Source organism: Salvelinus fontinalis, chromosome 40 (genome assembly GCF_029448725.1).
Source record: "Salvelinus fontinalis isolate EN_2023a chromosome 40, ASM2944872v1, whole genome shotgun sequence".
In the NCBI taxonomy this organism is placed as follows: Eukaryota; Metazoa; Chordata; class Actinopteri; order Salmoniformes; family Salmonidae; genus Salvelinus; species Salvelinus fontinalis.
Window position 1 is genome coordinate 18,760,974 of NC_074704.1, and position 17,255 is coordinate 18,778,228.

Here is a 17,255-nt window from a genome sequence, read left to right on the forward strand (position 1 = left end):
CGACATGCTTTTGAGAAGAGCCTCCAGTGGGAGAAGAGAACGAGGTGACCTGGAAGCGGAAGCGTGCGGAATTCATAGGCTACAATGGCAAGACCGCGAATTGAGGTGATAGAAGCGCTGATAACGCGACGAGATTTGGATCGAATGGAGTCAGATGGAGGGGAGGAACTTAATGCTGAGATCGACTATGATGACGAATGTGGGAATTCTTCAATAGAAAACGATGCTGGCTGCGATTCTGATTATGAGCCTGATCTGCCTCAGCTTCGGCGCAAGAGAGCCCGAACGATGCCCACCATGCAGGTGTCAACAACTCAGATGGAGCGAGAGGAGAAGGGGAAGGACGGCACGGTTTGGATAAAACAGCGAGTTGACAACGCTACAGGTCGATTATCAGCACAGAATGGCACGCCATTGGAATCGGGCCCTACACCTTACGTCAAAGGCAGAATCGACAGAAAATTCGACAGTTTTCATTGTTTGTGACATGCAGATGTTGCAGCACATCGAGGACTGTACTGTAGCTGAGGCGCGCCAGGCGAAAGGAGACGACGTGGGACATGTCTGTGGATAAGCTGGAAGCGTTCATTACGCTCCTATACGTCCGAGGACTGTACGACGGAATGAACACGCCTTTGGAGAGCTCCTGGAACGAAACATATGGGTTGATACCACGGAACCGCTTCAGAGAGATCACCCTGGTATCAGAAGTGTGGGGAACGTTTGTACAGAACTGTGTTTCCTCTTACAAGCCGGAAGTGAACATTACCGTTAAGGAGCAATGGTTCCCCGCAAACGCTAAGTGCAGCTTTACGCAGTACATCCCCTACAAGCAAGACAAGTGGGGCATTAGGTTTCGGTTTGCAGCTGACGTCGACAGCAAGTACGTGCTGAATGTCTTTCCATATCTGGGGAAAGATGAATCTCAGCATCCTGAAAATGTGGTGCTGAGGCTTGTAGAACCTTACCTTGGCGAGGGTAGGAATGTAAACACAGACGAGATATTCACATCACTGCCATTGGCAAATAAGTTGATTGACAAGAACACAAGCCTGGTGGGGGTGGTGAATAAGACAAGACAGGAGCTGCTTCCATCTGCATGCAACCAGTCACAAGCAGAGCTGTTCTCCACAGCGGTGCTGAGGCACCACAAAGCAACACTTACGGTTTACAGATGTATGCCAAGAGAGAACGTCTGTATCCTGAGTACTATGCATCCGACAGTTGCCATTGCCGGGGACACAAAGAGAACCAGAGACCCTGACGCACAAAAACAACACAAAGGTATGTTATAACGTTAGGTTATTACGCATCTTGGCATACAGCAGCCATGCACGGCGCTCTTCTGTTGTAGCAAAATAATTCTAAGGTATTGTATTCTATTTCAGGTTGGTGTGGATAAGATGGCCAGACAGTTCACGGTGAAAGGGGGTACTCGCCGCTGGCCTGTTGCCGTATTCTACAACCTGCTTGACCTGGCTGCTATCAACGCGCGCGTTTTGTTCACCCTGTGCACCGGTAAGACAATCCCGAGGAGAGATTTCATCATGCAGTTGGCATTGGCGCTTCGTGAGAACCACGTGAGCGCCAGGGGCAAGGCAGCAGCGCACGATGTGCCAAATGACGCACCACCGCTCTCCGAGAAGAAGCACACAGTGGACGGATGCACGCGGGAAGAAAACTGCGACTTCTGCGGGAAGCGATTTGTCTGCGGAAAGTGCTAATTCCAGAATAAAGATTTGTCGAAGATTTGTGTTGAATGTCATGCCATGTTACTGTAAGAGAGTCTTCTGTTTAACGGAATAACTGCTGCTAAGCGTAAAGGCGCACATGCCCGAGAGAGGCCACAACGGGTTCATTAATGATTGACACCGGTACAGGCTGTTTATACGACTGACACGTGTTATATGCTTGTTATACTATTTTATAATATCGTTATCGTTTTACATTTGCTCGTTGTACACTTCATTGAGCTGACTCTAGGCCTATTTAGCCCCGTTGACAGTGTGTATTTTGGAACACCTATAGCCTACTAGGTTACTTAGACTAACATCATTCTGTATCGTTCTTTTCGCTAAAATCTACAGATAAAATGGAATTACCATTTACATTTTGGTGTTTCTTTCCCTCAATTAAAACAAAACAACCTAGGCTCTTATAAAGGTCTAAAACTCTATATGCAGTCAAGCAGCATGGCCTATGACAGGGTCACCGGAAAACGTGTGGGGAGGCGACATTTGCAAGCTCAAGTTGTTTTCTCTGTGTATAGGAAACCCCCAGTCCTTCTTTAAAATATAATTCATATGAAGTACATGTTTGCTGGACTTTGAAAGGGGTTTCATCCCCCCAAGTCCAGGAGTTTTTCCAGGAATAAAATAAAAAAAAAATATATATATGTGAGCTGCATAAAAAAACTCGGGTCCCATCATAGCCCATAGTAAACCTTTTTAGATTCATCACGTCAGAAGTTCCAGAGTTTTACCTGGCTAGGTTCGCAAATCAGGAAAAACTATGGGCCCCAGATGTTTTTTTCACCACCCCACTCTGGGTCCTGCGGTGACGCCTCTGGTATAGGCTACCTAGGCTAAGCTTTTAGAATGCCTGCCTAAAATCACATCATCAGTACACTGAATGCGATTATTTGAATTACAGTGTTTTAATTTAATTGATAGATTTTAATTGTTCAACAAATATGTATTTTCCATGACCATCATACGACCTATAAGCCTACATAGTCTTAGCAACAACTCAGGTTAACTCCGGTAAGAATGTCTGGCTACATTCCAACAGATAGGTGCACAGAAACTACACTCTGACTAATCAAATCCTTGAGTGGGAGGTTTGGGGTGTTTATTTTGACAGAGAGTCTCTGGCTTCGGGAACTGGGCAATGCAACCTGAAGAGGCTGCGGCTGCTTGGCGGATGGAAAGGCAGCTCTATCCCGTGGGAGGTTGAGTTGTGGCCGTTGTTTTCATGAGGTTCCTTGATTGGTGAAGCGTGTAGAGTTGATCCATAGTACGGGGAATGGGAAATGGCGGCGAGTAGTGCTGACGAAATGGAGGCAATTGAGAAAAAGTTGGTGAAGCAAAAGCTGTGCTGGTACGCGAACAATATGCGTGCCAGTTCTGATTCTATGGGGCGGGAGGACGAGGGTCAAGGACCAGAATGGTCGGTAGTGGAAAGACATAGGAAGAAGAGAAATCATGATACAGAAAGCAGTGCAGCGTCTAGTAAAGAAAGCATTAAGAGGGCCAAGGTAGGAATCAAGCGCAGTGATGTGGAAAGTGGTGATAGTGTTTGATGAGACCACAGGGCCTCACTTACACCCTATCCGACTAACTAATGCCGTAGAGAAAGAGGTAGGTGAAGTGAAATTAGCTCGGTTAGTTGGAAATGGTAGATTGTTAATATTGCGTGGGAGCCAGGCTCAGCAAGAGAATATTTAGAAAAAGGAAAAGCTTAATGGGAAGAAGATTAAAAGCCATGTCCCTGGTGCATATGCTAGATTGAGGGGAGTCACAACTGGAGTCCCAATATCTATGTCCACAGATGATATTAAAGAAAATGTGAAGGGAGGAAGAGTGATTGGGGCCAAAAAAAGGATCAGTAGGAAGCTTATCAGCTAGGAGCTCATATGGGATGCTGAGGTTTGAGAAAGTCTTGCCGGGAAAAGTACAGATAGGATTCCTTAGTTTCAACGTTAAAGCATTTGTCCCATATGCACTGCAGTGTTATAAATGCCAAATAATGGGACATGTAGCTGCTCAGTGTAAAGGAAGAAAATATGTACCGAGTGTGGAGGGGCACATGATTACAGTGAATGTGGAAGCAATGTGAAGGTTAAACGCTGAATTGTGGGGGAGAACACAGTGCAGCATTTGATGGATGCCAAGCACAGAGAGAGGCTAGAGAGGCTCAGAGATATGGGATCAGTCATGATGTATCATATGCAGAGGCCGAAAAACTGATTGGTAGAACTACAGTGCAGACTGATGGAGCTGACATGGATGTACCTGTAGTAAGTGGACCTACTGTCTGGGCTGGTGTTTATGATGGTCCAGGCATGGTTTGGAAGCTTGTTAAGAAATCTTGTGATCATGAATGTGCGGTGTCAAAGGACACTTTGATAATGACTAAAGATGACTTCATAGTTTTTATTGGTAAGGTATCAATACGACTCGGGTTGTGGAAAGGAGAGATGCCAGAGATATTGGGGGTAACAGATGTTACTGTTGAAATGGTTGTTGACATGCTGAACAATTCTAAGGGTGGAGTGTTTCAGCATGATATAGATCAAGTTTAATGGGGTTGGGTAGGGGGTTTTGGGGGAGGTGGAAGGGTATGGTAGAAGTTAGGGATTCACTTGGTTTTTAATTTTAGTTTCATGGTAGTACAGAATTGGGCAGATCATGATTGATCGTACATTGCAGCACAGTAGGTGGCGGCATGCGCGAAAACGATTGTTTGCGGACCGTCATGATATCATAGAAGAAGAAGAAGAAGAAGAAGAAGAAGAAGAAGAAGAAGAAAGGCTGCTTCTGTACTGCTCCCCCTTTGCGCAATCTCAAAAACATGATTTTATCGAGACGAATTAGTGAAATGGAATAAGACGGAGAAAAGCAAGCATGTAAGTACATAACTATGGAATTGCATTAGTTCGGTGGTTGTTTGTAATTTACAACAAAGAGAAGTGGAATGTTATGTATGCTAGCCTGTACATTGTCGTAGTCATTTACTGTAGCTTTTAACGTTAGGTATGGAGTTGAGTTTAGGCCTCTAGCCCAGACAGATTCCTAATAGGACCTGGAGTTAACCTAAAGCAGATTCGGTGTTTCGTTAGCTATTTAGCTATACCAGCTAGTTAGCTACACATGCCACATCGACCATGATACCATCCCTAAAGTTAGCAAATGATTTGATCAGTCCTCAAACTTGGCTAACGCAGTGGCCTTGTGTTTAGTATCCACCCTGAGATTGGACGGTTGTGAGTTCAAACCCTGGCAGAGTCATATCAAAGATTGTAAAAATGGGACTTGATGCATCTCTGCTTGGCACTCAATATTAAGGAGATAGTTGTGGGTAAGGCCCTGCGATAGACTAGCGTCCTGTCCAAGCTGCCCCGCGCTACAGAAACAGGAGTTAGGGCAGGAGCCTATGAGACGTTCTGGCTCGCACAAGCCAAGGCACTTACTAACTTGGCTAGGTACCTAGCTGTACCTAGCTGATATTTAAATGACTAAAACAATGTATAGCCAGCTACAATGGCTAGCTAGTTAAGACTGTTGCCTTAATTTCACAAGGTAAAATTCAACAAACAAAAATCAAGGTTTGAAAGCACGACCGATGAGCTAGCCAGGGTGCCAGTCTGTTTGTGCCATCATGCCACTCCTTGTCATGCCAAACTGTTTGGCATATGTCACGGAGTACAAGGAGTGTAATGTTAACACAAACACATACCCATGTTACCAATGAGAAGCTGAGGTGGAAATCTTAGCTAGAATCATTTGTGGTTTAACATGTTAATGAATAATTTCCCATATGAGAGGCAGTGCAATTTAGGGAGTAATGGCAGTACATTACTGATATAGTGTACCTACATACAGACAGTACCACTATTGCTAATCACAATATTCTGTGTGTTTTACGGGTCAATGGTTGGTTGGTAGTGTGACCTCCTGCAGGCATCATCACATGAGGGACCAGCTAGCCTGTCTTACAGCATTCTACACAGATTCTGTCTCTGGAGAAATTGGAGGGACACAAACGTTGGTAGTAACAGATCTACCTCCTCTGAATCCAGGGAAATGTTTTGCCCTGGGGGGAAAAAACGATTGAATGAACAGAGGTAAGATAATCATATTCACCACACAGTAAGAACAGAGGACCAGATCAAAATGAGTCTATTGAAAATGTATGTGTCATTTTGAATACACAGTAGGGCATGTTCATTGAAGCGTTAGTATTTTATATTGCACGTAGAAAAATAAGATATACTTTTATTTGCCAACTTGACAGGAAAGTCTCTGCCTCCCATGTGGGAAAACTCCGCAATAAGTTAAAAGCCATCCTGAAGAAGAAGTACCAAAGTCCTCCAGGGGGGAAAACTGAGCATCCATTTTATATACATTGTGATCTCCAGTATCAAGCTAGTAAAAATAGTGAGGAGAACCAACATGAGTATATTCTATCTGAGCCAGGCTACAGGAGAAGACATCAAGGAACATGTGTATTCCTAAACTCAGAAGTCGATGAGCCTATCAGAACAGCTCTGACAAAGGGCATCTCTGGTATTGGCAAATCTAGCCAGGTGCGGATGATGATTCTTAACTGGGCAGAGGGAAAAGGAGACCAGGAAGTCCAACTCATATTTCCCCTTCCTTTCCGGGAGCTGAATTTGCTGAAGGAGAGACTAAGTCTGATTGAACTTCTTTACGAGTTTTTCCCAGAATTGAAAGAACCTGGAATTTCCAACTTGGACAACTGCAGAGTTGGGTTCTTTCTTGACGGGCTGGATGAATTCCGACGTCCTCTCGACTTCAAGAACAGCCCGATAGTGACCGATCTCACAGAGCCCTCCTCCGTGCCGGCACTGCTGACAAACCTAATTAACGGTAATCTACTTCCCTCCGCCGCTCACATATGGATTACATCCAGACCCGCAGCAGTCCATCGCATCCCTCTTCAATACATCGACAGAATGTCAGAAATCGAAGGCTTCACCGACTCCCAGAAAGAGGAGTTCTTCACGAGAGCAATCAATGACAAGAACCAGGCCAAAGCAGTTATCACCTACTTGAAGAACTCGAAGGGCCTCTACAACTTGTGCCAGATACCTTTTATCTGTTCAATCTCAGCGTCAATACTCGAGAAACAGACATATGTACCCGACAAAGCTTTTGAACCTGTCGCACTAACTCCATTATTTAACGACCTACTCATCCTGTTACAAATAGGGAACCACAATGTAAATATAGTTGATGAATTGGGGGAACTAGCCTTTAAGCAGTTGGTAAAAGGCAACACGGTTTTCTACGAGGAAGACCTACGAGAGTGCAACATAGATGTCCAAGTGGCAGCTGTGTACGCAAAAGTGAATATACCCATCTTCAGGGAGGATATTGGGCTGCACCAAAAGAAGATCTACTACTTTGGGCATACCACCATTCAGGAGTTCTTTGCCGCAATGCGGTTTCTTCAATCTGTTGGCAGCCAAGACGAAAACATGGCTGTCAACCGGAAAACCCAGATTGAGAGAACTCTCTGGTTTTTTGGAGATGCCACCCAACTCAAGAGCGCGGTTGACATGACTTTGCGGAGCAAGACCGGACATATGGACCTCTTCCTTCGCTTCCTCCTCGGCATTGCGCAGAACTTTAACCAGATGTTCTCCGAGGCTGGCTTCACCCCGTCTACTGCCCTTCCGGAAATGTTAGTGTACATCAAGAAGAAGGTCTTGGAGAATCCCACTTCGGCGAGGACCCTCAACCTGCTGAACTGCCTGAGGGAACTGAATGACTACTCTCTAGACAACGATAGTTTGCTCTTTCTCAAGACGGGAATCCCCCCAGATGCCAAATACCCACGTGCACATTGGTCCGACCTGGTCACTCTCTTTTTGGCATCGTTGTCTGGGTCGATAGACATGCTTGGGTTGGATGTAGACAACAGAGGAGATGAGGAACTTCTGAGGATGCTGCCAGTGATCAAAGCTTCCCACACCGCCACGTAAGTACTTGGTCATTTAACAATATCAGCTATTACATATCTATATGACATGTCGGTAACGCACAAGATAATTGTCATAAAAAGTGGTAATTCAAGTTTGTTGGGCTCGTCTTACAGTTTTGGTGGTTCAAGTGGCTACTAGTATGACTTCTAATGTGCTTCTTGATTCAATAAACCCTCCTTCCGACCAGACTGTCGTATCACAACCTGACAGAGAAATCCTGTGAATGTCTGGCCTCGGCGCTCACCTCAAAGGTGTCCAATGTGAAAACTCTGGACCTGAGTTTCAACACGCTGAAGGACTCCGGAGTGCAGCTGTTGGCGGCCGGCTTGGCCAAGCCACACTGCCGACTGGAGAGACTGAAACTGTCCGGCTGCAGGGTGAAACAGAATGGCTTTGCAGCTCTGGCCAAAGCTCTCAAATCCAACCCGTCGCACCTGCGAGAGCTGGATCTGAGTGGCAACGAACCGGGAGAATTGGGGGTGTTTCATCTCGTTGACGGACTAAAGGTTGTTAAGTGCGAACTGAAGATCCTGAAGTGAGTATTGAGTATATGTCCACGGAACCTGTTCTGATTTTGTCTAGGCTTGCTTTACCCCCACTTGTAATATAATTAAATTAAATTCTCCTTCGCGTTAATATTGTGACTTGATGCAAATGAAGTTCCCCTCTGTAAGGAAATAGTTGTCTTCAAATTTGATTGTAATCTTCGTTAGGCTCTCAAACTGCAAGCTGGGCCTGGAGCTGAGTAGCGCTCTGGTGGTGTTGCTGATAGACAACCCCAGACACCTGCGAGAGCTAGACGTCAGCATGAATGACCTGGGAGACCGGGGGGTGAAGCTGCTCATGGACATACTGAAGTCAACCCAGATATACAAACTGGAGTGAGTACTGTCTGGAGTATTGTAGTACACTCATACATTCCACCTCACTGATTCTAAAGTGGAATGTTCACTGTAGTAAATGTACCATACATTTTCCCTCCACCACCAGGTTGTACTGCTGTCAGCTCACTGAGAAATGCTGTGAGAACATGTTTAGGTGTCTGGTGAACATCCCCAGTCTGAGGGAGCTCAACCTGAGCAACAACAACCTGAAGGACGAGGGGGTCAAGATGCTCTGCAACGCCTTCGGACTGCCCGCCTGTCAACTGGAGAAACTCAAGTAAGCTAGCTACCTCGCAGAGAGTTGTGCCTAATCCCATGTACACCCCTATGAAAACAAGTTAGACAATTTTGGTGATTCAAAAACAAATCACTCATGGGCCGAATTTGGCCCGCTGGCTGCCGCTTTGCTTTGCCTGCCATATGAGCTGAATAGTACATTCAAACTTGTCCAGTTTTGTTTAGGAAATGTGTATTTTTGCTGTCTTATCTTATTCCAAACTCCTTGGATACAACACATACATATTGAAGAATAAAATCATTGATTAATGAATCATTGATTTGACATTGACGAGTGTTGCCCTTCTCTCTCCAGTCTGGCGAGCTGTGGCTTCACGTCTGGAGGCTGTCGATGGCTGGCTGGAGGTTTCAGTTTCAGCCCCACCTTCCTCAAACAGCTGGATATCAGCAGGAACCACCTGGGCCACTCAGATGTTGTCGCGTTTTTCCGGTTCCTCAAAACTATACGCTTCTCACTGGAGACCCTACGGTGAGTACTGCGATTAAACTGTACAATTGTAGAAGGCCACCATTGATTAGTTTAGTTGTTAGATATATTTTTACATTGAAATGGCATCAACAGGCACCATGTGTGATTTTTTTTATAGGGACAGTATACTCAAATCACATGACATACTAATGCTGTGTGTATTTGTTCAACATTTGCTCCCCTGCCCACACACACACACACATACACGCACCTAGACTGAGTGATTGTAAGATGACAGAGCTATGCTGTCCGGAGCTGGTCGAAGCTCTCCGCTCCAATCTCACCAACCTGAAAGAGCTGGATCTATCTGGAAACGAACTGGGAGACAGCGGTGTAAAAACGCTCTGCACGGGACTGACCTCAACAACCTGTAAACTGGAGAGACTGTTGTAAGTAACATGTTAAGTGTTAATACTTCTAAGCATATTTACACAAAAATGCATTTCTAATGCATTGTTGAGTAAGGTGAAGTGAATGTGTGTGTCCCCCCCAGTCTGAGATGCTGTGGGATCACAGCAGAGGGCTGCTCCTCCCTAGCCTTAGCCCTGAAGTCCAGCTGCTCCAAAATCACAGAACTAGGCCTGGTGGGAAACGACACGGGAGAAGAAGGACTGAGAATTCTCTCCGGCATCAGGGATGACCCAGACTACAAACTACAGACTCTAGAGTAAGTCCTGGTGCCATCAAAGCTCAGAAAAGTGACTTGTTAATGTTACCATACAAAACGGTGTAAAATGTGGGACAGGAGATTTTTATTTGTTTCTAGAACTTGAAAGATATTCTCTAGATATGCTGCCCTTTTGCTTTAGCTTTTTTGAGAAATGTTACCAATCGGTTTTCATCTCTGTAGGCCTACGTTAGTGCAATGGAACCATTAGTCCATTTGTTAATGTTGTTCTTTTTTCCAGAATAAACGATTGAGAGTGGCCTTGCTCGCTGGAGGTGGTTCTTGGCTTGACCTTTTCCCAAATCTGGAGTGAAGTTACTTAATGGGGAACACTCTGGAGTGAGGATACGAAACGATTGGCTGACAAGTCGACACACTAGCTCAACAGTAAGCACTCGACGTGCTTTGGATCAACTGGACTGCTACACGGACTGTTGACCGTTTTTAAAGTGCCTTGCAGTATCCTGGCTGCTCACACTTGAACAGAAGACCAGAGAGTATTTACCTAGGAACAGATAGTGAGGCTGAAATGACACACACACACGGTTACTAACTCCGTTCCTCTGGTCTTGCTACAGTATCAACTCATTTAACCTTTGCAGACGCTTTACAGTATGTTTTGCACGCCAGTATGTACTCGATGGAATGTATAGCCTTTGTAACGGGCGCCTCTGCTCCTCAAACACACGTGACCAGCCTCTTGACAAGGTCTTAGCCAACTACGGTAGCGAAAAGCTAGCAGTTTGGGGGAGTGAGGTTACGTTATAGCGTCTCTGAGGGATGATGCAACGTTTTCTTTTTAACACTGGTACAGTCCCTTGGTAGCAGGCTTTAGTTTTTCAACAAAAAAAAATCTATTTTACTTCTCTTTGGAAGTATTTTTTATTAAGATGACAAAATGTTTTGGAAATGTATACAGTAGTACAACTCTTGGTTTATTTACTGTTGTTGCGTACAATGTACATTTTACCCAAATATACCTAGCTACTTCTATTGGTCATGAACAAATAATTTACTAATGCGAGGTTTAACTTCAGAATCTTTTCAACTATGGTCATATGTTTTAGGTCCGGTGTCCAAATCTGTTTGCACTTACTGCAACAGTCTGGTTAATACCGTATTTCAAGTTAAACAAGTACCTTTAGAGTAGTGTGATTGTGAGGGACACAGTTCTCTACTATTTGTCTCCGCTGCTGGTATGTACAGTATGTCTGTTTGAGGGTGCTTGTGTGTTCTGTTATTGTGTTTGTGTGTAAATGTATACCAAATTCACAGCTGTTTGACAATCATGTCTCATGTGCACAAATTGGTACAATGTTACACATTGATGGTTTGGTCTGATTCTGTGCTTATGGTACACCACCACCTCGTGGCGAAGAACACGAATTTTCCACGGGGGGGGGTTAAGCTAATGACGTATGTGAAGCCAATACCGGCAGCACCCACTACTGGCTCCCTAATAATAAACCAGAAAGCATCTTTTGCTACACAATTACTGGTCGAATTTTTGCGAGCGCGTCTATACAAACCCAGGTACGATACAATAAGCTAAAGTATTAACCAACCATGGTCTGCATTTTTAAATGTGTGTTGTGAAATGGTCTGACGAGGTCGGTGTAACGCTGGATGAAATAGTGTCATGCAAGTCAGTCGGTTTGGATATATTGCACACAGTCTCCATGTGGAAAGTACAATAACATCGCGGCTGACACTTGAGGGGTTGCTCTCGAAGGTAACACGGCGCAGTTTAATACCTCGATACGGGCGTATCTCGGTATCAACCGGCGCTTTAGCCTATGTGTTTGGAAAACGCGAATTAGTTACCAAGCCAGCAAGATGCATGATAGTGGCGTCAATATTCGCAAAACTAAGGCAAAATCTTAATGCTACAATTCCAACCATGGTTTTAATAATAAGAGTATTAGCGTTTGAAAGTATTTTCAAAACCAGACCCCATCCTATCAGAAGGCATAATTAGGTAGGAGGAGGTACTACTTTAATAGTCTTTTAATAGCCTACCTATTGATGTCCGGTAATGTCTTTCATTGCTTCATAGGAGTAAATAAACATGTCATGATGGCCACAATACCATTATTTTGTCATTAGGTTTTGTAACATAATATAAATGTTCCTTATGTGTTCATATGGTATTTCTTTGATATCTTGTTAATAGCCATGTTATGTAAAAAAATAACAATTTCAGTGTCAATTGTAGCAGGTGTTTAGGGGAGTATATGAGTATGGAGGGGTTACCTAGGAAAAATTGGTAGTCGTCAGAAATGGCACCCTATTCCCTATAGGCTATAGTGTATAATTCCTTGTTTAAGGCACAGTGCACTAAATATGGAATAGGGTGCCATTTGGAATGTAACCTGGGGTATATTGATTGATTGACTGGCCATTGTTTCTGTGACTGCCTCTTGAAATATTAAACGTCCCAAATACTGTTTGCACCCAACCACCAGTCTCCAGTGTCATCTTGAACATGGTGGGGTAGGCTTTGAGAACCAGGAAGGAAAATAACAGCTATGTTGTTAAATAACAGCTACTCAGTGAAACTTTATACACATTGTCAGGGAAGGGAACAGAGAGATCTTATGGGGTGTGATTTGTTCTCGATGACTGAAATTATGATGTGCGAGGGAGAAGAGGTGTTTGTGTGATGCAATAATCTACCAACTGTTGTGAGCTTTCTTCGTTGCTTAGCAGACTTATCAACTAAACAAAGCATTGCAAAGGGATACTGGACTCAGTCACTAGTATTAATCAATTTCACAAATATTTGTCTTCTTAATACCCCCTAAAATGTAATACATTTTGCTCGGTTAATGACATTGAAATTCCTAATAACTTGGCTAGCTTAGTTGACCCCTCTTGCCACAATCTACTCCATTGTCTTCCTGAGTGAACAGCTATGGGCAAGGAGAAGCTTCACATCAACATCGTGGTGATCGGCCATGTGGACTCAGGCAAGTCGACCACCACAGGCCACTTCATCTACACGTGTGGGGGCATCGACAAGAGGACCATTGAGAAGTTTGAGAAGGTGGCCGCTGAGGTACAGTGGGGCAAAAAAGTATTTAGTCAGCCACCAATTGTGCAAGTTCTCCCACTTAAAAAGATGAGAGAGGCCTGTAATGTTCGTCATAGGTACACTTCAACTATGACAGACAAAATGAGAAAAAAAAATCCAGAAAATCCCATTGTAGGATTTGTAATGAATTTATTTGCAAATTATGGTGGAAAATAAGTATTTGGTCACCTACAAACAAGCAAGATTTCTGGCTCTCACAGACCTGTAACTTCTTCTTTAAGAGGCTCCTCTGTCCTCCACTCATTACCTGTATTAATGGCACCTGTTTGAACTTGTTATCAGTATAAAAGACACCTGTCCACAACCTCAAACAGTCACACTCCAAATGGAGGTGGCCTGACACAAGTAACTTAACAAAACCACTCTGTGCTCGGAATGTATTTAAGGTCTATCCTGTTGTTATACATGATCGATATGTTAGAGTATATTGTCAAACTTTATACCAAGCTCGGTATTTCAGGGATATGGTATGATTCCACTTTGAATCCATACCATTGAACTGAGCATTGACTTACTTTCCTCTCAATGTCTCTTTTGATTTTGTTCTAACATAACAAAGACGAAAGAGACACAAACTGCACAGACTTTCGACACTGATTTGGTGTCTCTTTGGTCTGTCTTTAGATGGGGAAGGGCTCGTTCAAGTATGCCTGGGTGCTGGACAAGCTGAAGGCAGAGAGGGAGTGAGGCATCACCATCGACATCTCCCTGTGGAAGTTTGAGACCAGCAAGTACTACGTCACCATTATCGATGCCCCGGGACACAGGGACTTCATCAAGAACATGATCACTGGCACCTCTCAGGTATGGGCTGCAGACACTACCGTATCCAGCTGTCACTAAACATGGACCCTGACTAAAAGTTTAGTCAAGGGCCTTCTTAGTTGGTACGTATGGGCCCCAAAACTGGAAGAAGGAAGAGCATGAAACATTAAACATGTCTTCTATACTTTGACAAAACAAAACCTTTGACCAGGATTACATTGGGTACTCTGAAAATCAAACGGTCATTTCACGAAATCCATAAACGACACCATATTTTAAAATTACATTTACTAAAACAAGGAATAAGAAATTGCTTATTTCTTCATGTAACACTTTCTGCTTTCAAACTGCTTTCAAATGCATACAAAACTAAACGTCATGGTTGCTGCCTGCCACAGGCGGACTGTGCCGTGCTCATCGTGGCGGCGGGCGTGGGCGAGGCGGGCATCTCCAATAATGGGCAAACCCGTATGCACGCCCTTCTGGCCTACACCCTAGGGGTCAAGCAGCTGATCGGAGGGGTCAACAAGATGGACTCCACCGAGCCCAACTACAGCCAGAAACGCTATGAGGAGATTGTGAAGGAAGTCAGCACCTATATTAAGAAGATTGGTTACAACCCGGATACGGTGGCCTTTGTTCCCATCTCTGGCTAGAATGGGGACAATATGCTGCAGGCTAGCCCTAACGTTAGTATTCTTCTTTTATCCTCATCTGTTTCCAAGGCAGGACACTTTATATTCTTAGGACGCAACCTTATTACACTATAGAGTTGCAGATGCAGTCATGCACGCCACTGAATTACACTGCCCAATTAGTATGACTGATATGGTATGAAAAGTGGTTTGTTTTACAAGGTGTCTTAATACGTATTACTTATGTAGGCCATAACGCTTAAGTTACGCTTGTTCCTAATATTTGGTCTGTTCCCTTGAGATGACATGGTTAAAAGGGTGGAAGATCACCCGTAAGGACAGCAACGCCTCTGGAACCACCCTGCTGGAGGCCCTGGACGCCATCCAGCCGCCCTCCCGCCCCACAGACAAACCCCTCCGCCTGCCCCTACACGACATCTACAAGATAGGAGGTGAGGCCCTGGGAGTTAGAGGAGCTTGTGAGGCCTCCCCGCTACTGGTGCTATGCCAGTGGCTTGGGGGTCAATTTCAATTTTGTCAATTTGGCTATTGTGCAGCAATTAAAGCCAAATGGTTTTGAGTTGTTTTTCAGATCTTACATTTTATGTTGATGTTATACCTTGCACTCGTGCTGGGATTCAGTCCGAGCTGCGTTCGATCCGCGATCTAGCACGCTTGACATTTACCTGGAATTTACAATTAAGCTGACATCTGCAGCGTTTACCTTGAAGGCGGTAATATTGCCATTAAATGTTACAATTTCTACAAGTGAGATCGGATTCAATCCTGGCCTCAGACTTGAAAGATTGCCTCAAACATTTCATGCCTCACCTCCCTCTCTCCCAGGTATTGGCACGGTCCCGGTGGAGACGGGCGTGATCAAGCCAGGCATGGTGGTGACTTTTGCCCCCGTCAATGTGACCACGTAGGTCAAGTCAGTGGAGATGCACCACGAGGCGCTGACCGAGGCCATGCCCGGAGACAACGTTCTTGACGTTAAAGCCCACGTGTCGGTAAAAGACATACGGCGAGGGAACGTGGCTGGAGACAGTAAGAACGACCCGCCGATTGAGGCGGCCAACTTCACTGCACAGGTCTGGATAGGAGAGTTAGCTGTGGAGAACATTGTGTGTCTGGATTGAAACGAGTCCTTACGAGACACCAATTAACATGCTGTGTTCTGATTCCTGTTTTTGTCCAATTCACACATCACTTACTACCCCGTTTAAACAGGAAACAAATAGCATAGAGTTACATAGAAGAGAAATGACGTGTGTGTCTCCTCCCTCAGGTCATCATCCTGAACCACGCAGGTCAGATCAGTGCCGGCTACGCCCCTGTGCTGCACTGCCACGCGGCCCACATCGCCTGTAAGTTCGCTGAGCTGAAGGAGAAGATTGACCGGCGCTCGGGCAAGAAGCTGGAGGACAACCCCAAGGCCCTGAAGTCTGGCGACGCAGCCATCGCTGACATGGTCCCCGGGAAACCCATGTGTGTGGAGAGCTTCTCTGAGTACCCACCACTTGGTAGGTGGTGTGTGTGTCTGCCCTCAACCCAGATCCCTATTGGGGGACAGATGTGTACTGTACGTCTTTGTAATATATATTAATCACATGTTCCATTTAGTATTTTCAAAGTGCTACAGTTGATCTCAAATCAACTATAGCATTGTATCATGTGCTATAAAGCCTGCATTAGACTGAAATACGTTTATAATGAAGTCATTAGAAGTATGACTCGCATTCGATCATTCTCTCCATCCTCCCAGGGCGCTTTGCGGTGCGTGACATGCGTCAGACGGTGGCGGTGGGCGTGATCAAGGCGGTGGAGAAGAAGGCTCCGTCCACGGGCAAGGTCACCAAGTCAGCCCAGAAGGTCAAATGAACGTTGTGTTGGTCTCGCGACGTTAGCGCCCACCACTGTAAACCCCCCCCCCCTCCTACACATCAGTCAGTCTGGTCCATGCTCACGATGCATCGCAAGAGCAGACGTAGGAAAAAAATGACATGGTATATTCATTAAGGAAGTGTTCTGTTTTATATGTTTTGGGTTGCTTGTTTGAGGTTAGGAAACACTGAGTGGAAGACGACTTAAATAGCTCCTCTAGATGTGTGCTATTATATTTACTCAGTTAAACCTCAAATTTGATTGATAGTGCTGGTTTCCATTAAACTAGCTGCTAGTTAATGTTAGTGAAATGTACAAACATTTTTAAGTTAAATGTTGAAATGGTGTTGTGTTTTCCTATGGCTGCATGTTCCAATGCACTTTAAAAAATATCAGATACTAACATATTATAGCGCCTTGCTTGGCTTAAAAGCTCCCTTGCACTGTTCAAACTTTGTCGATACTGTTCCCTCTACACCTTATTGTATGCAACCTGTGAGCTTGATCTATATCAAAGACATTAAAACGTGTTCAAACTCACATGTGCATCATTTGTGCGCAGTCATTTAAATATGGGTTGACAGTTGAAAAATCGTTTTCAAGGTAATAACCAGATGTCAACACGCAACTACAGAACAGAACATACACCACAACGATCATAGGCTAACAGAACATTTCTGTAAATATGTCACTAACACACTTGAATTTCCTTTTTTTTTTTTTTTTATTGATGTAGGAGAATAGAAGTTTCTTGAGCATCTTTCATAACATTACAGGCTTGATGGAGCTAACTGAAATTATTACTATCGTATAGGTATGTGCACGTCA

General features: G+C 44.5%; 2 protein-coding genes and 1 pseudogene across 3 annotated transcripts; all 3 read left to right on the forward strand.

Annotated features, from left to right (window-relative positions):
• The first annotated feature begins 84 nt into the window (after window positions 1-84).
• LOC129839861 (uncharacterized) lies at window positions 85-1,749 on the forward strand. The gene is made up of 2 exons (XM_055907554.1): window positions 85-1,284; window positions 1,389-1,749. The coding sequence occupies exons 1-2, from the start codon at window positions 561-563 to the stop codon at window positions 1,400-1,402; spliced, it is 738 nt and encodes a 245-aa protein (XP_055763529.1). The 5' UTR covers window positions 85-560; the 3' UTR covers window positions 1,403-1,749.
• A 2,751-nt stretch (window positions 1,750-4,500) lies between these two features.
• LOC129839857 (NACHT, LRR and PYD domains-containing protein 12-like) lies at window positions 4,501-11,538 on the forward strand. 2 transcript variants are annotated; one of them, XM_055907546.1, is made up of 10 exons: window positions 4,501-4,627; window positions 5,667-5,845; window positions 6,016-7,725; window positions 7,917-8,264; window positions 8,443-8,610; window positions 8,720-8,890; window positions 9,206-9,379; window positions 9,595-9,768; window positions 9,873-10,046; window positions 10,288-11,538. In XM_055907546.1, exons 2-10 carry the CDS (start codon window positions 5,805-5,807, stop codon window positions 10,298-10,300), a joined length of 2,973 nt encoding a protein of 990 aa, XP_055763521.1. In that variant the 5' UTR covers window positions 4,501-4,627; window positions 5,667-5,804; the 3' UTR covers window positions 10,301-11,538. The 2 variants fall into 2 exon arrangements, with proteins under 2 accessions (XP_055763521.1, XP_055763520.1); XM_055907545.1 differs by having other exon boundaries at window positions 4,501-5,845.
• Window positions 11,539-12,600: 1,062 nt separating this feature from the next.
• On the forward strand, window positions 12,601-16,967 carry LOC129839862 (elongation factor 1-alpha, somatic form-like; annotated as a pseudogene).
• Window positions 16,968-17,255: the final 288 nt, after the last annotated feature.

Excerpts from the sequence above, each read along its gene's own strand:
- LOC129839857 (XM_055907545.1), top strand. The coding sequence starts at position 5,805 with ATGTTTTGCCCTGGGGGGAAAAAACGATTGAATGAACAGAG. Across the intron at positions 8,611-8,719 it reads ACCCAGATATACAAACTGGA|GTTGTACTGCTGTCAGCTCA; the intron begins GTGAGTACTGTC and ends CTCCACCACCAG. Across the intron at positions 9,769-9,872 it reads TGTAAACTGGAGAGACTGTT|TCTGAGATGCTGTGGGATCA; the intron begins GTAAGTAACATG and ends TGTCCCCCCCAG.
- LOC129839861 (XM_055907554.1), top strand. The coding sequence starts at position 561 with ATGTCTGTGGATAAGCTGGAAGCGTTCATTACGCTCCTATACGTCCGA.